Source organism: Vicugna pacos, chromosome 13 (assembly GCF_048564905.1).
Source record: "Vicugna pacos chromosome 13, VicPac4, whole genome shotgun sequence".
NCBI classification, from domain to species: domain Eukaryota; kingdom Metazoa; phylum Chordata; class Mammalia; order Artiodactyla; family Camelidae; genus Vicugna; species Vicugna pacos.
Window position 1 is genome coordinate 1,322,014 of NC_132999.1, and position 24,185 is coordinate 1,346,198.

The 24,185-nt window shown below is 39.4% G+C and overlaps 1 protein-coding gene across 17 annotated transcripts in view; it reads right to left on the reverse strand.

The window, feature by feature from the left end:
- Window positions 1-21,676, reverse strand: part of LOC116277794 (ubiquitin carboxyl-terminal hydrolase 3-like) — a 60,980-nt gene extending 39,304 nt beyond the window's left edge. For 15 of the 17 annotated variants that reach the window (XM_072974003.1, XM_072974008.1, XM_072974004.1 and 12 more), the window contains exons 1-3: window positions 21,530-21,676; window positions 20,815-20,961; window positions 3,289-3,349 (exon numbers count right to left, since the gene is read on the reverse strand). In XM_072974003.1, the coding sequence (XP_072830104.1) occupies window positions 3,289-3,349; window positions 20,815-20,896 (143 nt within the window). In that variant the 5' untranslated portion in view covers window positions 20,897-20,961; window positions 21,530-21,676. Of the gene's footprint in view, window positions 1-2,091; window positions 2,193-3,288; window positions 3,350-13,638; window positions 13,728-20,814; window positions 20,962-21,529 lie in introns of those variants that run through there. The other 2 variants (XM_072974009.1, XR_012078969.1) reach the window with 2 other exon arrangements.
- Between the last annotated feature and the right edge of the window lie 2,509 nt (window positions 21,677-24,185).

Here is a 24,185-nt window from a genome sequence, read left to right on the forward strand (position 1 = left end):
GCATATGCTGTGCGCACAAATTCACCTACATCTTCACCTAAATAGTGTACAAAGCCGTAACCGACAACTACTTGAAGACCCTTACAAAACAAAAACTAAAACTCCCCAGTTCCTAGAAAGCAGCTAACTTGTAGAAGGCAAGGTCTAATGGAAAACTCACAACAGTCAAAACGAATGTTGATTTAACAGCACCAAAATAACTCTGCTCAGAGAGTTAAGGTGACATTTTTGTCACAAGGTGCCTTAACTGAACAAGGAGCAACACTTACCTTGGGGAAAGCTAGGGAAAGCGAGGAGGACCAACCGCAAGCCCAGCCTCTGGCCCCAGGAAAGCTGGAAGCATGAGAGGCACTGCCACCCTCCACTCAACTCTGACTTTGGTCATGGTTTTTTCCGACATTTTGTTTTCTTTGTAATAAACATAACCAACACTTGTGGGTACAAAGGTCTTAAGTTTACAAAAGTGGACTAAAATGAATTTTTTAAAAATGATTAAGAGTATAAACTCAAAAACAAGACTGCCTGGGTTCAAAAGTAGGCTTTGTCACATGCTGGCCAGGGGAGCTGGGGTGAGTTAACCTCTCTGTGCTTCTGTTACCTGTAATGGAGGTAACAACACTTACACTGTCGGTTCTTAGGTGATTAAACAATCCACGGCTCAGAATGCATGCATGAATGAGTGTTAGCAATTTTTTATTCGTATTTTCCTTTATATGCTTAACAACTACTTTTTTTTTTTTTTTGGTGGAGGGGGAGGTAATGAGGTTTTTTGGTTTTTTTTATTAATGGAGGTACGAGGTACTGGAGATTGAACCCAGGACCTCATGCTTGCTAGGCACAAGCTCTACCACTGAGCTATATACCCTGCCTCCCTGCTTAACTACAATTTATTCAGAATCCAAACAACATAATTGCTTGGAAAGTCATCATATTAAGTCCATACTTTGAGATAACACATTGCACAGGTCAGGAAACACCCCATATTTAATTAAAAGATAAACTCCAGGGGAGCCTATAGGTTCAATATCTAATCAGCTTAATTTCCTATGCTTGTATGTATTTACAGCTTAATTTCCTAGGCTTATACGTATTTATACTGTGCCATGAAAAACAAAGAAATATTTATAATGAGGAGTACCTTCAGAATCCAAGAAAAGGCAATAGGGAATGATAATAAAGGCATTACCACATTCAAATTTTTGAAAACTGGTTACATTGCATATAGTTCATTTACACACATACTGTAGTCTCCAAATGTACTAAATGCTCACATGTCAATGTCAGTGACACAGTAGGGCTGCTTTACTGCAGACCTAAGAGTAACAATGTTTTGGCTAATACTCAAAACATCAGTCAGAAGTTAACCAACACGTATAAAAAGGCTATCATAAAAATAAATATTTCTCTCATCCAGTTTTAGATTTTAGCTAGACAATTTGGTCTAAAAAGGAAAAGTGTCAATATGCACATCACAGATTTTTTAACAACAGCAAAAATCGGAAAAATACCTTAAATGGGATGGTGTCATGAAGACTAATAGGATATATAACTCAAATGCGCTACGGATAAACTATGTTTCCTAGTGGAAAAAATGCTCAATTTAAGACTTCCCTACAGACAAGTGGGCTAAATCACTAAAAAAAAAAGCCCAGAATCCTTGGCAACCAATACCCAGGATTACATGATACAAGAACATTAGCCAATCAGCCATGTAAAATGAACGTCCAAATACAGGCTCTTCTCCTCATCTGTGTAATCTACTTAATCATGTACCTCTGCACCATGTCAAGTTCCTAAATTTAAGATTGCTTACAACTGGAAGCATGCTGCCTACAGAGCCTAGAAAGTTTTCACTTTCTTTTTTTTTTTTCCTTTTTCAGTTTTATTAGGTAGAATTATCACATTTTGATTATTTTTCCAAACCTACTTAGAGAACTGCTTGTTGTTAGCTATCAAGGACATTCATCTCTCCAATTTTTTAGTTTGTCAGGTCTTTTTGTTGACATATGACCTTCAAGATTCAGGCTGTAGAGCACTATGAGACAAATGGAGAATAGAATTATGTAAGTTTTATTACATTATAACTCTCACCTCTCAAAATCTAGGAGAGGAATCTGTCTCTTCAAAGTGCAGTATTTAAGTGCTTCTACTTTTCTTCTTTTTTAAAAAGAAAAAATGTTATCTGTACAAAGTATTCTCAGGTTCCCCAAATCCTAGAGATTGCAAAACCACAACAACCACAATTAAGATATGCAGTTAACATTTTCCAAAGGTACTCTTTAAGTGTACATGAAACAAAATACTCAGTTCCAGGACTGAAAATAAGATGCTCTCTTCATGCAATGAAGGTTTATAAATAACAGTGGGGAAACAGTCCAAATAAATGCAATACAGATTTCAGCCTGTGCCGCTTGGTATGATTTCCCATCTCCCTGCTGCTGGGCTATTAACTTCTAAAGTAAATTCAAAGTGGATTTTCCAAGCTAAAAGAGAGACAGAAATAAATGTGCTACTGCCAGGCACACAAAGGTGGATGTTTACTTGAGTTTCTGTTAGCAGAGTTACTAACGTACTTAATATTTAAGTAAAGTCATTTTGGAGCAAAGACCTAGGAGGAAATGCTCAGGCTGGAATGGGGGTTGGGAGTGTTAAGCCTTAATGGAATGAAACATGTGGTACATTTGAGACAGCATTAATAACCCCACCGTGAGGTCGTTCTCAAGGGAGTTCCTTTATCTGTACATATTCTAGTGTTTTGTTTTGTTTTGTTTTCAGAAAAATAATGTGATATCCAGGATCTGATTCAAAACTCAGATTCAAAAAGGTAAGGCTGGCATAGGTAATAGGTGAAACAAAATTGGCCACATGTTTATAAGTGTTGAAGCTGGGCGGTAAAAATACAGGGTTCAATTAATTATACTCTCTACTTCTGAGCGTGCTTAAATTTACCCTAATAAAAGGTACTTAAAACAACCATAAGACATCAGAGTTCCTTATTTCATCTTTTATTACTAGCAGACTGTCACATATTACTAGTAGATTGTCTTTATCATCAAATTAATTCTTCTGAGTACCAACAAAAAAGGGGTCCCCCCTCCAGATTTTCCTCAGTTCCATCACCGAACAGGGATTCTGTTAGGAGAGGGAAGCCCTACAGAGAATTACGTACACACTATGATTAAGCAGTGGTGCTAAATAAATCCAAATCAGTAAAACTTTGACATAAAGCTTAAGGTAAATTGAAAAAAGCAAGTTGGATAGCAAAGTAAGAATAAGTATGTCACCCACCTTCCACAGTGGACACCTGAAGAAGTCAGACAGACCCAGGGGCTTTTGCTGGACCGGCACACTAATAAAAAGAAAAATACACAATATACCAATTTTATCATGTTATTTCCCAGTTTCTCCCCTAATCCGTAATATCACATCCTGTGGTTAAGTTATAAATTCCATGGCTGCTGAGGCGTAGTGAAATCACAAACCCCTGCCTTGTGAGTGCATTTACACAAAGTGGCTGCCTTATTAAAGTTACACCAAAAAGAATTTAAACTCATGTCCATAACAGCTACCCATTTTGTTGACTTAAATAGTTTCACCGCAAGTTAAACACATACACACTTTTCTCCTCTATTACTTACTCCCTTTTACCACAGTCTCCGATAAGTTAATGACAGTTTCTTTTTCACTAAACACATTTTAAAGTCTAATTTTTCAATCACGTCTTTGCCATGCAGATCATATACTTCTACAAATAAATGACAACTCTTTAAGTTTCTTCAGCGAGAGGCATAACTTAAGGATACAGTTAGGAAAACTAAGCCCAGTCCTTCCCAAATTAATGTCTCAGTTGGATTAAATGTAATTCTAATATGACAATGGCATTTAGTTCTTGCTGAGGGTACAATCAGGACATTATTTTTAAGAGGTATGGAAACTTAAAAAATATTGACTGCCATTTCACTTGCTGTTTACTCATTCAATTTCTTTTTTAAAAAGTCCAATAAACACAACAATAATTTTTTAAAGGAAAAGGATATAAAAATCACCTGTAAAGGTTTTTCTAAACACGTATGCTCCACTCAAGCAGGGACATCTACATTGAGGTTGGGACAGAAGGACAAAGGACATGTCTATTCTGAGAAAAGCAACTTCCCAGGTGACACCCTAATGCAACCACTTGAGAACCACCAGTGGGCCTCCTAGGGCACAGGAGGGGCACCAAAGCACAGTCACACACTCGGGATTGTGACAAATCCACTGCCGGGCACACAGTATGTGCTCAATAAACAGTTGTTGAAAGGAGGTTTAAATTTCTTAGTTTAAGATACCAAGCTCTTCCAAGATCTGATCTCTACTATATTGGTCTTGCTTAATCATACATCACAAGAGGCCTTTCTCATTAAGAAAAGTCAGCCAAACCTGGAAATAAAGTGAATCAAGAACTACAAGCACTTTCAGTGTGTAATGAAACATACTGTACAATAAATATCCCAAAGATATTTAATTACAATATCATTGTTTGATCTGCTGTTTACTATTGATTAGGACCCAAATTCCGTAACGTTACAGGTAAACTTGTAGACTTTATTTGGTAGAATTTCTGTCCAGCAGACTCCAAAGGTTATGGTTTTACTACCTGCAGGATGTTAACCAATTTTGTATCTATCTAGTCTAGCAATTTATTTCAACATTCATTCTTCAGTGCCTGCATACACTTAATTTCTCAAATGCTCTTGGAATCAGCTTTGCCATCCTGCTGGTTCCCTCATTAAGGAGACGAATCAATTTTTGACATACATTCATTCTATATTTGAGAGGGAGGAGAGGGCAAGGAAGACTAGGAGAGTGCAGTGATACACTGCCTGTTTGGCCAGAACAGGGTACTATTTTTCAATAAGAAAGCTTTCAGTGGTAAGATTCCCCCTGCAGTTAGCCTGGGGCCTTGCCTTTCCCAGGTGCATTCGCACATTTACATTAACTGGTAGCAAGGGGGAGTGGAGGAGGGCCGGGAGTCAGGGTTGGGAGGTGGGGAGGATTGCTCAGTGGTACAGTGCATGCCAAGCATACCTGAGGTCCTGGGTTCAATCCTCAGTACCTCCATTAAAAAAAAAAAAAAAAAAAAAAAGATGGGGCCATCCTAAAGACATTTTGAGATTTTTACTCAATTAGGTCCGATTTTGTTCTATGTGCGTGTAAGCCACATGACAAAGGCTAACAAGACTGCCAAACTGCTAACAATTATTTTAAGCAGATACAAAAGAAGACTATTGTGAGGGGAGACTGGTAGCTTTTTATTTGTACACCCCCATGGTATTTGATTTCTATCAACAAGAATATGATGTTTTTATAGTTTGAAAACAAAGTCCCATGAACTTCATTCTTAAATGAAAAATAAATTACAACACAGCTTACTTGAAACAGCTATTCATAATCTGAGATAACCTGGAGAGCTGAAAAACTACAAATATTATGTAGTTCTGTTCCTCCAGCAAATCTTTTTCATTCAAAAAATACTAAAATAAAAATTTGTACTCAATCCGAAAGAAGTTTAATATTATCCTGCAATAAATAATTATGTTATAATAATAGTAAGTTTAGGCCCAAGCTTTTAAATACCTAGTTTTTATTTTGTGTTTGTGTGTGTGTATAATTATGGGAAGATTTTTTCCCCCTCCTTTAAATGAAGAAAAGAAAATCTAGAGCAAAACCAGTTACTTTGGTGTGTTTCCTAGCAAGCATTCCTTTTTTCCCCCTTATGGTTGTAAATATACACAAAGTATATACAGCTTTGTGATCTAATTTTACAACCACTAGAACAGACTAAATCTAGTCTTATATCAATTATAACACAAAGTTTTATTAATTTTTTAATTTCTCAATTTCAAATTTTAAAAAGTTACCCTAAGGCTGAGGGGAGGAAAGAATGGGGAGTAACTGCTTAACAGGTATGGGGTTTATTTTGGGGTGATGAAAATATCTGGGAACAAGACAGGTGGTAGGTGGAGATGTATTAAATGCACTGAATCAAACCATTCACCTTAAAATGGTTAATTTTATATTATGTGAATTGCATTTCAAATAAATAAATAAATAGGCACTTAAGACAGGGATGAGGACAAAGAATAAAAGGAAATAAAATAGTACTGACTTTCTAGAACATTGGAAATAAGTGTGCCTTTTACCAAATCTCAAAAAAGACCTCACTTTCTGAGTTAAGGAACCCATTTTCTTCTATCATAAATATTTACAATAAGAAAATTAAGACAACGTGTGTTAGGACAACTGATTTTGGCTATTTAAATGACAGTACTCTCTGAGAGCTTAATACTTTCCCACCAGAAACATTTGAAGGCCAGGAAGCTACAGCAATGGGTATTATGGGGCATTCTGAAGCCATTCATTACATTGCTTTGGAGAATTTTCACTCTGTGTACACACACCTTATCCAGAGATGTACCCAAGAATAGAATGAAAAATATTGGCTTTAAACCCTCAATTTTTAAATTTATCTTTTTACTTTAAAATCTCGAAAAACTAAGAATAGAACAGAGCATAGCATGAATAAAAGAATACTACAAATAATCTTAAAATCATTTATTTTAATCACCTTAGCGGGAAATATCTTTTTTTTTCTTCATGAAATCTTTAAATTTTTATTTAATTTTCTAATTACTTCAGAACAAACTAATAAGAAAAATATGAAAGCCTGAGTTTGGGAGAGAAGAGCTGAGTGAGCTCAGGGTGGGTTTTGGTCTCACCTCCCCATGAACTAGGACCACTGCACAAAAGGGCCACCGCTTCTATATGAGGCGCAGTAATAATCAGCCTCGTCCTCAGACCAGAGCCCAGAGACGGTCAGGGAGGCCGTGTTGCCAGACTTGGAGCCAGAGGAAATATCTTATTATGAAAGGTAGTCTCTACTTATAACAGACAAATTTCAAGTTTATTTGTAGAATGAACACATTTCCTATGGAAACTGCCTTAGAATTTTCCAGGCTCTTCTATAAAACACTACAAGAATCATAGCATAACTGAAATATTATATTGTGTGTGCATGTGTGTGTATATAATAAAACTATAGTCAATAAAATGTTTTTAAGTTATACATATACTATCTATTCAGCAAAACATAAAAATATTAAATCAAAGCTTTTCATTGTTTTAATCTTAAATGCTGGTACTTGAGAGAAAGAGGTTAATAAGGATGGAACCCTGTAGAAGTTCTAAAAGATAAGTCTGAGAACTTATAAAGGCTTTTTTTTATTATGCCTAATTACACTTCAAGTTGACATCAAGGCCAAGAAGCCAGGCAGTGTATTTCTCCCACATTACATGTGGCCACGGCAGGGTTCTGGATCTCATGAACAGTCCTGTCTTCTTTCGCTCAGATTATACAACGTCCTCAAAGTTACTCTCCTCCAGCCATCTCTCCCGTATGCTTAGATTCTTCCAACCCCAGCTGGGTGTCTCCCTTCTCAGCCCCGGGGCCTCGAAGCCTGGGAGGCTGGTGCTGTTGAGCTCCCTCCTCTCCCCTCCTCCTGCTGCAGCCTCAGCCTCAGGAGCCTCCCCAGCCCTGCTCTCCTCCCCTCCTCATCACAAGCCCTGCAAGTGGGCGGCAGCGCCCCTTGGGAGGGAGTGGAGAGTCTGATCCTCTCCTGAGCGAGGGCCATTCCCCACAAAGGAGAAGCGGGGAGGGAGGTGCAGCAGCCCAGCCTCCAAAACGCGCTCACACTCATGTCCTTTTCCTAAAGCCCCCCGCCCCTGCCCAAAGCTTTAACTCTCCTGGAAATCAGGGGGTGAGAACTGACAGGGCACAGAGGCAGAGGGAAGGCAACCAAGTGATCCACATTCCAGAGAACAGCAGTCTGCTTCTTCATCAAGAGATAGAGAAGGGCAGAGAACCAGGGAGCTCCATGCTGAAAGGGGCCTATTTACGCACGAACGTTTTCGAGTGGTGTTCACAAGACAAAGTGGCACCCTCACTGAGTGTAATGTTCCCCCCATATAACCACTGGTCTTCAGTACCCTTAGTATTCACTACACAGAACCAAATAATACAGAATACATGTGATAGTCAAAGCCCACAACAATTCTCCTGGAATTCTAAATTTTTTTCTTATAAAACACCACGCACTAGTGCTTATGACACAACTTAGTCACTGTCTCTACAGAAAAACAGTTCAAGCACACAGCAGTGACAGGCAAGCCACTTTTAGTGCATCCATTATTCAACAGCGGCTTCAACTGGTAGAGAGGCTCCTGAGCTTCTTAAAGATGCAGAAAGGGAGGATCTGATGACCAGGATGCCAGTCCTGGGCCCACCATTACTAGCGATACAACGGAGAACTTCACTACTATTCTGGGTCAATTTCTTCACCATAAAATGAGGACTAGGTAATTAGCAGGTCCCCTCTAATTATATAATTATTCAAAGAAGATAAAGCAAAACGTAGATTAAATAATCACGTCATTCCCCTATAGATATAATTCCTCCAACTCCACTCTCCTTACTTTCTTTCAAGGCTTAGCAAAAAGATTAATTGCTAATCAGTATAATCTAAAGGCAAACACATTCCCATCTCATTGCCCATCAGAAACAGCAACTCACTGCAACAGCGAGGGTGGGAAGCGTGTGGAACCGCTGTACAAACCCAGTACAGACATGCTGCTACAACAGTAAGGCTCAGAACACTACCCAACCCGCAACACAGAGAATGTTTTAAAGTGCAACACTCGAAAAGATCAGCAACTCTTAAGAAAACATCCGTAACATGAGTTTGTTTTAAAGGTTAGTATTTCTCTCTTACATCCTATGTGCCAACCACCACTACACATCGTTCTAACTATTACTTCATTTAACTCTCTACAACCCAAGGAAGTGCGTACTATTATTTGGTCTGTTTTATAGGTAAGGAAGCTGAGGCACAGGGGTTATATGCCTTGCTAATACATTAGTAAGTGACGGAACTGGGATTCAAACTCGGTGTCTGAAGGCATGGACTGCTGCGAAGCAGTAAGTCCAGAAAGTTGTCATTTTTGCTTTAAAAAGATTCCATGCTATGTTTTTCTGTATATGTATTATATATCCGTATATAAAATGTTTAATGTCTAGGAGGGTGTATAGTAACTGTTACCAGTCACGTAAAAACAATGGGACAGGGGATTAGAGCCACATGGACCTACTTTCAGCTATACACTTTGAATTTTTTCAAAAAGCATTACTTCTATAATAAAAATAAATTTTAAATGTCTTAAATTTAAAGATACTGATGAAATAAATATATTCTAAATTATTAAACATGTGGTAAGATCCACCAAAATCCAAGATTACAGCTCTATCGGTTCTTAAAAACATGATCAATGAAAAAATGTTTGCAGCAGTTATTCGAAACTCTTCCTCTCTCTCTCTCTCCATAAACACATCAGTAGTAAAACAGTTATCCCTCTTGAAATCAGAGGACAGGGCAGAATTAGCGTAACAATTCTATAAATATTCCAGTACATACGTAAGTAGAAACATATTCCAGAAGTAACCCAGCTTACACTCCAACTGACATATTTTTAAATGTTTGGGAGAAAGGCATGTAATCTTCTTTACACCACAGATGCTCTGAACCAAATGTTCACAAGCCTGTTCTATGCTGAAAGTTCTGAAGTCTCTGCTGTCTTCAACTTGAATCTTCTGAAATCACAGGGGGAAAGAGTGGTAACGTCACAGAGAGAGAGCAGGGACTCGGCCATAATGTAGTCCAGGGAAGCCAGCTACACTGAGCAATGCCAGAGGTGCCACAGCAGCCCGAGGGCAGCCAGAACCACTGCCTATCGCTCAATCACCCAAACCCAAGGCTGCTCGTTCTGGGAGTGGGCGCTGGGTTCCCTGGATCAGGGGAACAGGAGAGCTCCCATACAGAGCAACAGGAGGTGCCCAGGGCCCAGGAAGGGAGCCAAGGCAGGGCTGGGAGACTGAGCATGAGCCCCACACCCACAGTGGTCAGAAGCAGCCGGCTGGGACTCACAGAGCTCACAGAGCCCAGCATCCAGGGCCAGGGCAGGAAGGCAGTGGTGAAATAAAGCTTATCTTGTAGGAAAGGCAATCTTCTCCACCTTCCTCCTCTGGCAGTTTTCTCTTGTCCCATTCTTATTCAAGGTGAGCAATGTTAATCTCTCCTGAATCATTAGATGAGTAAATTGTTTTCTGGTAAAGTCACAGTTCAGGATTTCTCATAGACACTCTCTCGTCTCTGTTTAAAGGCCCTACTATAGATCAAAGATGACCGCAAAGTCCTTGACACGCCTCCCATCAGAGGCTCATCTGCGTCCTCTTCCATGCAACCTGGACAGGCTCTGCCAGTGCCCTGACCACCTGAGTATGGCTGAAGGGACTGCGTGTCAGTTTGCAGGTCTAGGTTTTCAGAAAATGATGGCTTCCTCTTTCTACTGCTTGGAATGCTTGCTCTTCGTAAAGCCAGCCACCACGTGAGACGCCTAATCACCCTGAGACCAACATCCTATGAGAAACCAAATGACACAGAGAGACCTTGCAGAATATACCACAGAGGCTGGGGAGGGGAGGGGTAGGTGGGAAAGGGAGAGGGGCAGAAACGGAGACCAGGACACACAGGCACAAGACATGTGACTTAAGAAGCCATCCTGGAAGTGGATGCTCCAGCCTCAGGTTCTCCGGCCGATACCACACCAGCCAAGTTCCTCCTGAACTCCTGACCCATCCTAAGATCATAAGCAAAATAAAAGGGTTGCTGTAAGTCACTAAGGTGTAAGACAGTTTGTTATGCAGCAAGAGATAACAGGACACCTGGAGAAGGAGGGGCATCAGTGATAGAGCTTCCAGCATTCACCTCTGCCAAACAACTCGCTGGAATGACTGACGCTGCTGTTTAGTAGAAGTGAGAATGAGAGCCTTCAAGAGGTTCTACCCCACAGGAATCAAAACTGAAGACTAGACTATCCTCTCTGCAACAGAGGTAACGAGAGTAAAGCATGGCAGCCCATCATCAACTAAGCTGCCACCATCCTTTGAAACGGTTCTTTCTTTATCCCATCAATATTTTAAACCCAGATTTTAGTACCATGTGACAACCCAATTCTTTCTTGAGCAAAACCACACTCCTAATGTTGCCCTACATTGTAAAAACAACCTTCAAAAATCTCAAAGACACTATTCCCAAATTCTTGATAAAGATTCTTTTAAAAGTGTCATTGGCACTTGCAGGAATTCCTTTTCTCTTCATTTAAAGCTCCAGAGCCTTGTCCTTCCTTCCTTTTGCCTCTCTGGTTTATGCTTTTTAAGAAGCACTCCGGGAAGCCTCACATTTATTGAAGGTTAGATTTGAAAAACTGACTGTAGGTAATTCTGAGTTGAGAACACCCTACTCCATCTCTGTTTCCAGTTCTCTCTTTACTATGAGCCCTGACGTGGTCCTCAGCCAGCCTGGCTTGATCCCCATCACACCCTATCAGCAATGTCTGATCCCAGGCCTCCGTAGCTGGCTCAGAGCCCACATCCTAACCAGACTCCCGGGATTTCTGAGGAAGTACTTACACTTTCAAAGTTCTCAGAAAAATGGTGCATAGCTAGCCCCAAAGGAGGAAGCAGGAGATGGGCACGGTGACCAGAACTATGCTCCATGTCATTTTGGTTCAAGTACACCGAAGACTTGATCCCTGCCCTTGGCCTCTGATCCTGCCAAAAAACTCCTTCCTTCTTTAATACAAAAATGTACCAAACTGACTTGGTTACCCTACTAGGGATGTAACTGTTAATCTGTGGACCCAAAAGGAACACGTCAGAGATCACGCGGCATAATGAAGCAAGCACGGGCTCCAGAACTAACAGTCTGAGGCTCACCTGCTGGCTGCGCCAGTCTCTCACTCTACGGCCTTAAGGAGGTGGTTCCAGAGCCTGCTTCCTCATCTGTCAACAGAGGACAGACACCACCGCCACCTCGCACGGCTACGGTAAGGGATTCATGAGACAAGTGGTATCACGTACACGACAAGAGGCCTAGCAAACAGAAAGCACCCAGTGACGCTCAGTTCCCTTCCCTTAAACATATACTAAAGAGAGTAAAACGGCTGCCAGGGGTTAATTCTGGCGACTGCGATTCTATACAAAGCAGTTAACGTATGTCCACATATACCATGACTACTAATTCTCAGAACTTTTCCCCCGAGTTTCCACTCATTAAAAGGACCTGCAGCTGACAATTCCTCTTCAGAGAACATTCCAATTATCTACGCCAAAGTCAGCAAAAACCCCTCAGAAACTCCTCTTTTATCTGACCTTAAATTAAGTTATATTTAAAACATTTAAATGAATGAGATAAAATAGTCTATTTTAATAAGCTTATTTCAAAATTGATAACTATAATAATTACCTTAATGTCAGAATCATTAAATTTTATATATTTTAAGTAAAATAAATACTTCAGAAGCACATTTTGAGAGATGCGCAAGGAGGTTTAGACAACTTAATGAGATACTACTCAGATAAAACATGTAAGTAGAGAAGCAACTTAAGTGTCAGAACTATACTGAAATACAGCTAACTGAGAGGTATTCAGAACAGAGATTAAATCATGCGCACCGATCTAAAAAATCAAAATATACCTTGGGTATTGCAACATCCATATAGCAGGGTTTCAGGCCAAGACATTAAAAAAAATTTTTTTTTCAATTTATAACTTTTGTTTTAGCAAAGAAGTAAACAGAAATGATCTCAAATCACACCAGATTTAAGATATGGTGATCAGCTTATTTTTACAGACAGTAGGTTTAACCTTCTACTCTAAATAAGTCAATTCTTCTCTAAGAGGCACTGTCCTTGGCTCTTAGAGGCTAATTTGAGGTTGCTCTAGCCTACTTTCCTAACCTTTTCCATGTCAGGACATGCATAAAAAATGGTAACATCCGTATAGAGCATGTGCATAAATTGAAGCGTCATCTCAGGGCCAGAAGTGACCTGCCTGGAGGCTCCAGGCAACCCTAGGTTGAGGGGATCATTATCTCAACATATACACAATCCTTTCATGGCCCTTCTGATGGGAAGCTGTGTTGGTCTGGTTATCCGGCAATGCAGGAGGAGGCCCCCCTCTACCTCAAAGCCCATTTGCTGGGACAAAAGACTGGGAGTCATCAACCACCTAAGAGGGCCAGCAGCATTATCTAAGAATCCAAGATGCGCCCCTGAGTTTATGCTACTAAATAACGTGCTCAGACCTACCAGGGAAAATGGACGCCCAAAGCCTTGTTTCTATCCTGTGTATAACTGTCTTATCCAACTGCCATTCTACAACCCCAGGGAGCAGCCAGTTAACAGCAGGACAGGAAGGAACCCAACATGAATTAAATTAAAAGAGAAAAGCACTAGAACAGCTGGGCCTGAGTACTCGGTGGTAAAATGCACTGATCAGTATGTAAAAGGAATAGCCAGTTGCTTAAAATGAACCTGGACCTAGACGAAAAACGCTTCCAAGGCCACTTCCAGCTCTCTAATTTCAAGGTTTCCCGGACAGAAATCTAAGTACAATAAATTATTTCACATCCACAGCCTTAACTACATTTGTAACATCACAGTAGATGGGAAGATAGGAGCTGAAGTATTATTATAAAATCACTTACTCATTACTGCTCAGCTAAAAAGTGAAAGCTTTTCTTCTTCCCTGATGATACCTAATGATACAAATATATGTCTGTGTAAGGCTGTTAGCTGCAGCACTGTCTGCAACTGTAAAATCCTGGAAACAACAACCTAAATGCCCAAACACAGGAGAATGTTTGAATTCACTGTGACATCACAAATGGAGTACTATGAAGCTGTTAAAAATAAGGAAAATTACTACAAACATGGAGTGATAAACAGAATATACTATTAAATGAAAGAAGAAAATTCCAAAAGACTATACTTAGTTTGCTACCTTTTGTGAGAGAAAATAAGAAAATACTCATGTACCTGCTTTTTTTTTTTTTTTTTAATAAAAAGAAACACAGAAAGGATAGATCAAAGTAATTGGTTGTCTACAGGGATGGGTAGCAATGAGGGGAAGGATCAGGTAGTGACACTTCTTGGTACAATAGTTTATAGTTTTAACTCTGGGGACTATACTCATGTTTTATACAAGGACAAAGAGGAAAAAAACCTAAAATGGAAATCAAACACGAACAAATGAAGCTAACTGTACATCAAGTAAATAAGTGTATTAAAAGAGGGAAGGAAACTAACCCAAACAACTTTTGAACATAATACTTTATATACTGCCAGTATACAGACAAAAAGAACTATAAACAAATATTGATCTCATGTTATAAGGTATGGGTTAGCAGTTTGGAACTAATTTCTCTGCTTATGAAACTAAGCAAACAAGTACGAATGTTGAGGATAATGGGAACCAGATTCCCACTGATGGGGACAGAAAGAGCAAGACTAGACCTGCAGTGCTGAACTGGAGTTCAGGCAACAGTATGAACTCATGCTCAACACACACACACACACACACACACACAAAGATATACAGATATGTCTGTTTATTTATGTTTCTTAGCTCTTATTTGCTGAGAAATCTTAGTTTATAAATCTTACTCCCCACTAGAAAGAATGAGGGCTACTTGGAGAAATGACTGATTCCAAGGCCGAGCCTGGAGCATCTTGCTAAACCTGGGGCATCTTGCTGTGCCAGGAAGAAAGGGCTCCAAGAACAATGGGGGCATCTAAAAATTATGACTTAAAGGGGCTCCCATTAGCCAAATCTAAAACAATTTGACCCTCAAAATAAGTAACAGAGTATCACAGAATAAAATAAAAATCTACGAGTCCATGTTAATAAAATGAATAAATAAACAAATGGGAGAGAAAGGAAAGCTCTTCCCTAAATACACTGAGAAATGAGTTAGAAAACCTACATCTTGGAATCATCCTAGTAATAACTGATTCAGTCAAGAACCATCAATGGATGCCAAATTACCGGGTGCAAGTCTGATGAGGAACAAGACATTCATAAAATTTCAAAGCATCTCCTGTAAGTTACTTGTTAATAATACAGAGAAAAAGAGTAATTTCACAGTGGAATAACATTGCAAATACTACCTTAATAAGATAATAGAAGTTAACATCACCGGAATGAGACAAACAACATTACATGCATCTTGACACGATGCCCTGAGCAGACACATTACTTCTGTAGTACTCCCACCCAAACAATGCATAACCTGAGTCTAATCATAAAGCAGCATCAGGAAAACTCGAATTGAAGTTCGTTCTGTGAAATAATTGGCCTGTATTCTTCAAAAATACCCAAGATGTAAAAGACAAAGAAAGGATAAAGAACTGTTTCAGATTAAAGGAGACTAAAGATTGATCTCAACTAAATGAAAAGCATGATCCTAGATTAGACCTGTGGGAGGTGGGTGGGGGCACAAAAAAAGGGGAAATAGCTATAAAGGACATTACTGAAACAATTGGAGAACTCTGAGTATGAAATGTGCATTAGATAATACTATTGTACTAGTTATTAAATATTATTAAATGTTCTTATTTTGACCAATATCCTGTACTTACTGAAAATAAAGTCTTTGTTTTTGGTGGGGGTCGAGGTACCTAAATATTTATGGATGAAGGTGCATTAGGTCTGCAAATTACTGGGCAGTGGGAAGGGGGACAGGGGCTAGGGGTGGGAAGAGGGTGGATAAAAAGAAGATGCACACGTAACACAAGTGTGGGAAAATGCTGACAACTGGATGGGAGTTCTCTGTACTGTTCTTAATGTTTCTTTAAGTATGAAATTGTCTCAAAATAAAAAGGTTTGTTCAGAATAAATAAATTTTATTCTTTATTTCCAATTAACAACATTTTTTTCATTATAAAACACAAGGGAAAAGGTTAAATTACTGTCGTGCAGAGCCAAAGAGTACCACAAACCTGACATTAACTTCCCCTGACGGAGGGTGAACTGATCCAGTGAACACAGTACAACGCATTGACTGCAGTAGTCCAAGTGGCTTCACAACTAGGTTTCTGTTACATACCCAGCATCTGGCTTGTGATCTGGCTTCCCAAGCAGAGTCAAACCCTTGGGCTTATCTGCTCTCTCTGCTGACTCTGGTAATAGCAACAATACTTTGCTCTGTTCATTGGGGAAGGTAAACCTGAGTTTGAGCTTTTACTCAAATACAGTACTGCGAAATTTCAGTTTGAGTGATTTCTCTCTCTGGAGGGTAACTAATCAGATCCTCTTCTTACCATTTTGCCCTAAAAACTAGATTAAAAATATTTCATTTAAAAATAGACACCAAATTAAGTATGGCAGACCAACTTCTTGCTTCCCTCTCTTCTCCATCCTGACTTCCCACTAAACTGGACAATAAAGAAATTAAGTTGATATTAACTCCCAAAGATAAAGAGAACATGTGAGGCCAGCAAAGCAGATAAAAGATTTCAACACATTTTTGACAGTCAGGAAGAAGTTAGAGGAGCAGTAACAACCTAAGTAGCGTGAAGGAAGCTACAACCTAAGTGCCGGCAGAGGGAAGTGCAGGCGGGAGGGGGCTCTGGGCTCAGGGACACTGAGCACAGCAGACAGCAAAGGTACGGATGGGACTGAACACAAGGGGTCCAAGGGCTGGGATGAATGACTGATTCACACAGCTTCCTACATCCTGATGTCAGAACATCAGGGGCCAAGTTTACAGCCCCCAGATGGAAGACTGAAAAACTAAATGCTGCAAAAAAACAAAAACAAAACCCCACAAAGATGTCTTCCTCCAATGAAGGCAGCCTGCTCCCTAACCTCAGAGTGAAGCCCACTGCAGACAAGCCTCACCCTTACAGACAAACTTACAGAGCTGTTCAGTGCGTCACTCTTCTATGAAAAGACAGACAAAGATAAAACAAGACACTTGAAGAAAGCATCTCATCTGAGAGAATCATTTTGAAAAGAAACAGAGGAACCCAGAGGAAACAGAAACAATGTAGGGAGCACAGAAAAGCTTCAAAACAAACTCTAAAACCCAGAAGTAATAAGAAAAGATACAGCAAAACAACAGGAACAGAATGGATGGAAAACCAATGGTCAGAAAAAGGAGAAAAAGCCCTTAAATAAACAATATTATCATCAAAATTCAATAGAAAGAGTGGAGGGGGGAAAAAAAGGAAGTAGCTCAGGAACTCGAATCAAAAGGCAAAGAAATAAAAAGGTAAGAAAATTACAGGTTCCACCCAGGGCGCTCAACATTCAATTAACAGGAGTTGTACAAAGAGAAAGGCAGTAACGAGGAGATTAAGTATGGGAGGATGAGTGTACTCTCCAATGTACAGACTGAAAAGTCCCCTGAGCGCCCATGGCAGCAAGAGAAAAACTAACCATGTGAAGACACATCATTCTGAAGTTCCAGAACACCAAGGCTGGAGGGAATAGCCTAATAAACGTTTCCAGGAAAAAAGCAGAAAGACCTATATGAAGGAACAGTAATCAGGAGGGCGTCAGGTTTCTCAACAGAAGCACTGGAAGCCTAAAAACAAAGGAACACTGCTTTCAAAATTCTAAAAGGAAAATCTTTCCAAACTAATAGTCAGTCAAGCAATCAAGTAGTAAAAGTAAAATCACAATGTCAGACTTGCATGGGGGCAAAAATTTGCCTCCCCCGAGAAGAGAGCTAAATGATGTACTCCAGCAACATGGCCTAATAAACCAAGGAAAATACAGACCTGGGATCCAGGAAATGGGAGATCCAATACAAGAGAACAGTAAGGGAATCACAGGATAAAAACTGTCCAGCCGGCCCAGAGAAGACTCAGCTCAGATGGGAGCAAGAGCGCTCCGGGAAGTTCTTCAGAAAAAAAAAAAAAAAAACAACTAAGAGATTATGTGTTTAAAGTGTTTGGAAAATAATACTCATAGACATTTGACAGATTTATAGGTTATATTTGGGAGAGAATGTATAGAAGGCAAAGTGCAATCTTTTTAAAAGGCAGTTATTAACTCAAGGAAAAATAAAGTGCCAGACAAGAAAAAAAGCAGTCACCATATTTATCAAAAATCGTTATCTAATTATACTGAGAAATGGAGAGAGGGGCAGAGGGGAGGGTAACGCAAACACTAATGTCCTCATTTACCATAGCACGATGTCAAGAGATGATACCTAAAATGGATAAATTAAGCAATAACAGTATATTACTTAGATGGATGTAGGTAAACATGAGAGAGAAAACTAAATCGAGCTGAAAGCGGTTGTCTGTGGACAGGAGGACTGGGGGTGGCAGACAAGGAGACTGCTGTTCTATTTTAAACCTTTTGATACTATGATTTAACTGTATATACATATCACCTTTTGAAAACATGAATTATTCTTTAAAAAGTAAATTGATGTAACAGTCATGTCAATTCATGAAGTTGCCCAAACCATTTTTTCATCTTAAAAAAAATGCTTAAACTCTATTACATGAAATAAAAATTACAGTAGCAGTTTATCATCTGGGGCCAGGCACCTACTGCATTCCCTGAACACTACAAGGCTAACTTGCAGAGCTAATGGTATGTTTCCTCTGCTAAAGAATGTAATTTCAAAGCTGGTCAAAATTTGTCATCTGTATATTAACAGATCCAGATGCCTACAGAGCCAGAAAAGAGAGGGCGTCTTCTCCGGCTGACTTCCTACAGAGAGGCAAATTCTGACCCATAAGACCAGTCCCCTCACTGGCTAAAGCATTCTATTCTATTTTGAAATGGATTTCTGAGATCAATTTTCAACATCAAATGAAAATATAATATAGAAAGAATGTATGTGAAACTACATAGTCTCAAAAACCGTAATGCACTAGACACACTTGTAATAAGTCATTCTATCACAAACTCAGACCTGTTCAGACCCACTTTGGTGAAAACCACCTAGTGAGGCTAGTCTGCTTTGTCTATTCTGCAGTCTTCGCTAAATGCTGGAACTGTGCCCGAACTCCAAATGAGAGGAAAGGGTAGTGGGGACAAGGACTAAAACTACTTAAGTCAAAACACACGACTAAATCAGAGTCAAAATGGGCCACTTTGGCCTTTAAATGACCAGATACAAATTAACTACAGAAAAATTATCAAGAGTTAATATTGGTTCAAAAAGAACTCTCCCTAGGAAGCTGATGATACGGAGAGTGAACACAAAAGCCATGAATCACTTATGAAAAATTCTGGCATCTAATATTCCCATCTGTTTAATACAGCAAGATCTGATGCAGTTCCACACTTTTGCCAACAACCTGAGTAAGCAAATCCATGGTTAAACAGGATTTTCAAAAGAAATGAATCAAGCCACAAATGTAAACACCATACAACTATTCTTTCAAAAACAACAGCAAAGTATATGCAATATAAGAAAAGATGCATATATATATTTTAGAGGAAGCACCGCCTTCCATAAATAAATAAAACAATTAAGAGGGTTAGGGAGCTCTTATTATCAAAGACTTCACATAGAGTGCAGGTCTAGTATCTGCAGTGCACAGTTCTCTTCCCAGTTTTTTGTGGTTATATAATAAAGGTTGCACTAAAGCACAAAGGGGGGGGGGCAGGGAATTACCACAGTTGTACTTAACAGCTGTGCTGGGAAGCTATTCTTTTAAAATCAGTGGGTCTTTTTAGGGAGATATGGAAAGAAAAACAAACTGGGCACATGTTTATACTCTGCCTAAAGGGCTAGAAACCCAACATAACAGAAAATAGGCTCCTGTAAACTCCAACAGCTGTTCTGATTATTTAACAAAAACCAAGAGTTGGAAAATTGTTTTTACAACCAATAAGTATAATGTTTAAATGCGATCCACACTTCCCCCAAAATATCTGTTAATTATTCAAATAAAAAATACACAAAAGCCTGAAAAAAAATTCTTAACTGACGTTCTTAAAAAACTAGACACAAACAAAACACTTGAAATAACTGAAATGAAATTGGTGCAGTTAAATTAAACTGGAATTAAATTCTCACAGCATGAATTTGAGCTCTGGCAGCTGCTTCATACACCTAAGGTAAATAAAGCCTGAGTCTTTACTTGTACAGAACAATTTCTCCAATCAACATTTCCATCCACGTTTAACAGTCTCCCCAATCCACATACGCATCCATCTCACAATTAACATTCAAAGTAATTCAGATGGAAACTAGAGTTAATCTCAATTATCCTGGGTGACACTAAAATTAAAAAAATCAATCAACAATTTAAGTGTCAGCCCCAGATTACCCAAATTAAGCTGTTTTTTAAAAATATTATATTAGAGTATTTCTCCAACATATTATCTATCAATTATCCCAGGGAAACATCTGTGGCAAGAAAAAACCAACAAATTGCTCCCTAGAAATTTCAGCATGATCTTCACAAACTTTGACCAAAATCTTACCATCCCAACATTGTGCAACAAATGTTCAAAACAAAGGAATGAATAATAATCTATTATTTAAAACAAAGAATATCTGAGCATGTTCAGTAAGGACAAAGATTTAAAGAAGACAAAACAACAAGTGTACGATCACAGTCAGTTACATTAAACCTGCAGGGACATCACAGCTAATCACCAGCCTGCTCATCCTGGTGATGAGACAGTACAAGAACAGTCCATAAAGGTCTTCAAGGCGGGTCAAGGATAAGTAGGCAAGCAAATTTCACAACTCAGGGGATGCTACTGGTATATAGCGGGCAGACTCCAGGGATGCTGCTAAACATCTCACAATGCACAAAAGAATCCACTCTCTCCATCCAAAAAAGAATTATCTGGACCAAAATATCAAACATGGTGAGGGTGACAAACCCTGGGCTAACCTTACCTGGACTTCTGACGCTGTTACACAAGTTGAGGGTGAGGTCATCCAGGATCCTGGAGAGGGACGCAAAATCTGCCAGTTGCATGTGTGGGGATCATTGGGGTCTGCTGCAGTCATCTTTTAACTTAGCTTCACCAGCATTTTTAATACCTTGGGAAAATGGATGCATACAAATCAAAAAACAAGTCTCAGAAAAAAATCAATGGAATAAAGCCAACATTTCACGGGCTACCCCTATGTATTCAGTATTAACTAGAACGTAGATATGATGTTCCTCAATAATCAGATGACTACATATCTCTAGTTATAAAATAGACACAAAAAATAATATTAACCAAAGTCTATTTTGTTTAGATTCTCCTAAATGCTCCTAGCACCAATTCCCCACCAAAAAGTGTCTCTTCAAAGTTTTTTCTGTAAATTAAAAATAACAGACATCAAAAATAATCACAGTGCTGTGGAAAGTCAAACAGAAACTTTCCTGAATCCTATCTGTCCTCTTGACCCATTACTCTCTTCCAAGAAGCCAGAGTTTCAGGTCATTACAAGGAGAAAAGAAGAAAACGAATTAATGTCCTGGCACAGCATTTTGATAAATTATGTAATAGGGAAAATGTGTTTGCTTGTCTGTCCATGCTTCAGAAAATGTTATTAACTTCAAAACTATCCTCAGCACACTTCTACGCCCGGGGGCACAGCCAGTCTCTTCAGTGCTTACCAACAGCAAACGGCTCCACACCTTCATCCTTGAGTTGCTTTGATGGGGTCTCAACGTCATCAGTGATGAGAACATCAATTTTTCGAGCTTGACGCCTCATGCCAGCTTGGGTCTTGAAGCTCTGTTGGCGAATGAAGTTCAAAGCCATGTCTAGCGGGATTTTTAAAAGAGAAGCCATCACACAGTTATTCAGCCACAAGCTTTGACCACAAGCAAGAGCTCCAAGCGCACCAGACACTTTGATTCACCTGTGAGGGCCCTGCCTCCTTTGTGAGGTAAGTTTGCCACAGCCTGCAGCAAGCTCTTCTTGTCTCTCTGAGCATTTAAGTGCCCTATAATAGTAAGGTGAATTCAAAATATCTAAGGGATATACACAGGAATCATTACAAACAAAACAGTTCAAAATACGTATTTATAAAAAGGGTTAAGTCAGAAAGCATATATTTTCATAACCAATGAAAATTATCATAACACAGTGTTACCCAAGTGGAAATATAAAGGGTACACAGTTCAGAAGATTAGGTTAGCATGAGAACATTAATATGTAGAATCATTTTAGCAGGAAGTAGATAGGTAAAAATCATGTGCTATTTAGGCATCCTATCTAAACATTATAATGTAATTCATTACAGAATCAGTTTCAGACATTTACAAAGGAAGCAGATGCATTAATTGTCCTTTAAAACATTGCACACTTTCCCCCCTAAATTATCAGTTTGTACCTGTCGTGCCTGATACTTGCCTAAGCTTCCCCTCTTTTGTAATCTGCGAGAACTGTGATGTCGTATGTGGTCTGGGGCTGAAGCCGCTTTAACACTGTGGAGGTGACTGTGGGTGGCACTTTGGCCCACCAGCTGTCTCCTGCCCCCATGGGGCTGATAGACAACACTGTAGCTGATGACTTTCCCAGGTGCTGGTTTCCAGGTGACTCTTGTGTTTTGTTTCTTCAGCCACTTTCAAGGTTTTCAAATCTTCCAACACTGAGAGATAAAAGGAAGACGACAATGTCACACCAGGTGAAAGAAAATGTTTATGCCCGCCTCCCTCATTTATGTGAAAAGACACTATCTAGTTTCCTAAGTGTACACACTATTCTGTTACTTAGCGTCGTGATCTCTCATAAGTTCAGGATGGCGTGTGAGCCTAATCTCAGTGAGATCACAGTAAGTTCTCTTTATCTGGCTGGTAACTAAAAAATGGAAGTAAACATTGCAAGGATTTCCTACTATTTGCATTCCAGAGACTTTAGTAAAGAAAACACCCATTTCTGGATATAAACTTCAGAATTTTTATTGTATTTCTATTTGTAAAGAATTCCGATAGCAAACATATTGTGGGGAATACTAAAAATTATGAATACAGGGTCAGAAATATTACTTGAGTCTTTTCAGAAAAAGGTACAATGAATAAGTGACTAGTCAGAGTGTCTATAGTTCACTCTATCCTTTGTGATTGCCATCAACATGTAAGGCTATCAGCAGAGAGGAACAGGAAACTCTGACACAGAAAAATATCTCAAGGGCTCTGGAGATGAACTGGGATACAATGAGTGGCTTTATGAAGCACTATATGTAAAAAATGTTTAATATACAAACATACCATTTATTAAGTTATCTTTCAATAACTATCAGAAACAGGTGGCCAAATACACAAATAGCCAAACATCCCTTTTCCACACATAATTGGACCTCATAAGCAGGAGCATTTCATTCAGTTCAGTCATCTCAGCATTCGAAGGTCATAAGCATCTTCTATAGGGAGAGACTAAGCTGAAGAAAACACTGGGAAGAACTTGCCTGGATTCTAAAAGAAATTTTCATGCTCAAACAGGCAAGGATCACTTGAAAAAGCTAAAAACATAATCCTGCAAAAAATTTTAAAAATATATATATACATATATATGACCATTTTTCAGACACTGGACATCAGGCAGCACAGGACTAGGACCCTGAGTGATGAGAAACAAATGAGAATGAGCCTGACCACTGCCCTGACTCACTGCTTAAAGCGTGTTCCCAGCCCCAGTACAGGAAGGGGGAACCCAGATAGAGCCTGGTGGTCTCCCTTCATTGAGGAGGTGGTTTTCTGAGTCTCTGGAGTCCAAGGCACCCAGAACACACCGAGCAAAGTCCTGCAGAGGAGATGGCGCTACAGAGAAAAAGTTTCAAAAATCTGCAACCCAGTACTAATCAGGGCACAGGAATGAAGAAACTACCGAAACCAAAGAAAGAACCACCTAAAAGGAGCAGAAGGAACAATTCCTGGAGCTCACGCAGGGCCAGAAACATTCCCTCCCGCCAGAGTACAACACCTCACAGTCCCCTGAACATTGTAAGACGCACTAAGGAGGTTACTCCCCCAGGAGGGGAGCAAAATGAGCCCTGAACTAAAGGTTTCTCTGGTCTAGCGCTAACAGAGTTTAAAAGAAAGCTTCAAAAATATCAAGCTGTCTCCAAAAGACTTAACTGCATCCCAGAACAAAGCTCAAGGATATTGAGAAGAACATAAAAATAGCTGGCACCCAATAAAGTAAAGTTCGTATTGTTTGACTTCTAATAAAAATTACCAGGAATGCAAAGAAAGAAAAAAAATAGCACCCATACTGTGGACTGAATGATTGTGTCTCCCCAATATTCCTGTTAAAGCCTTAATCGCC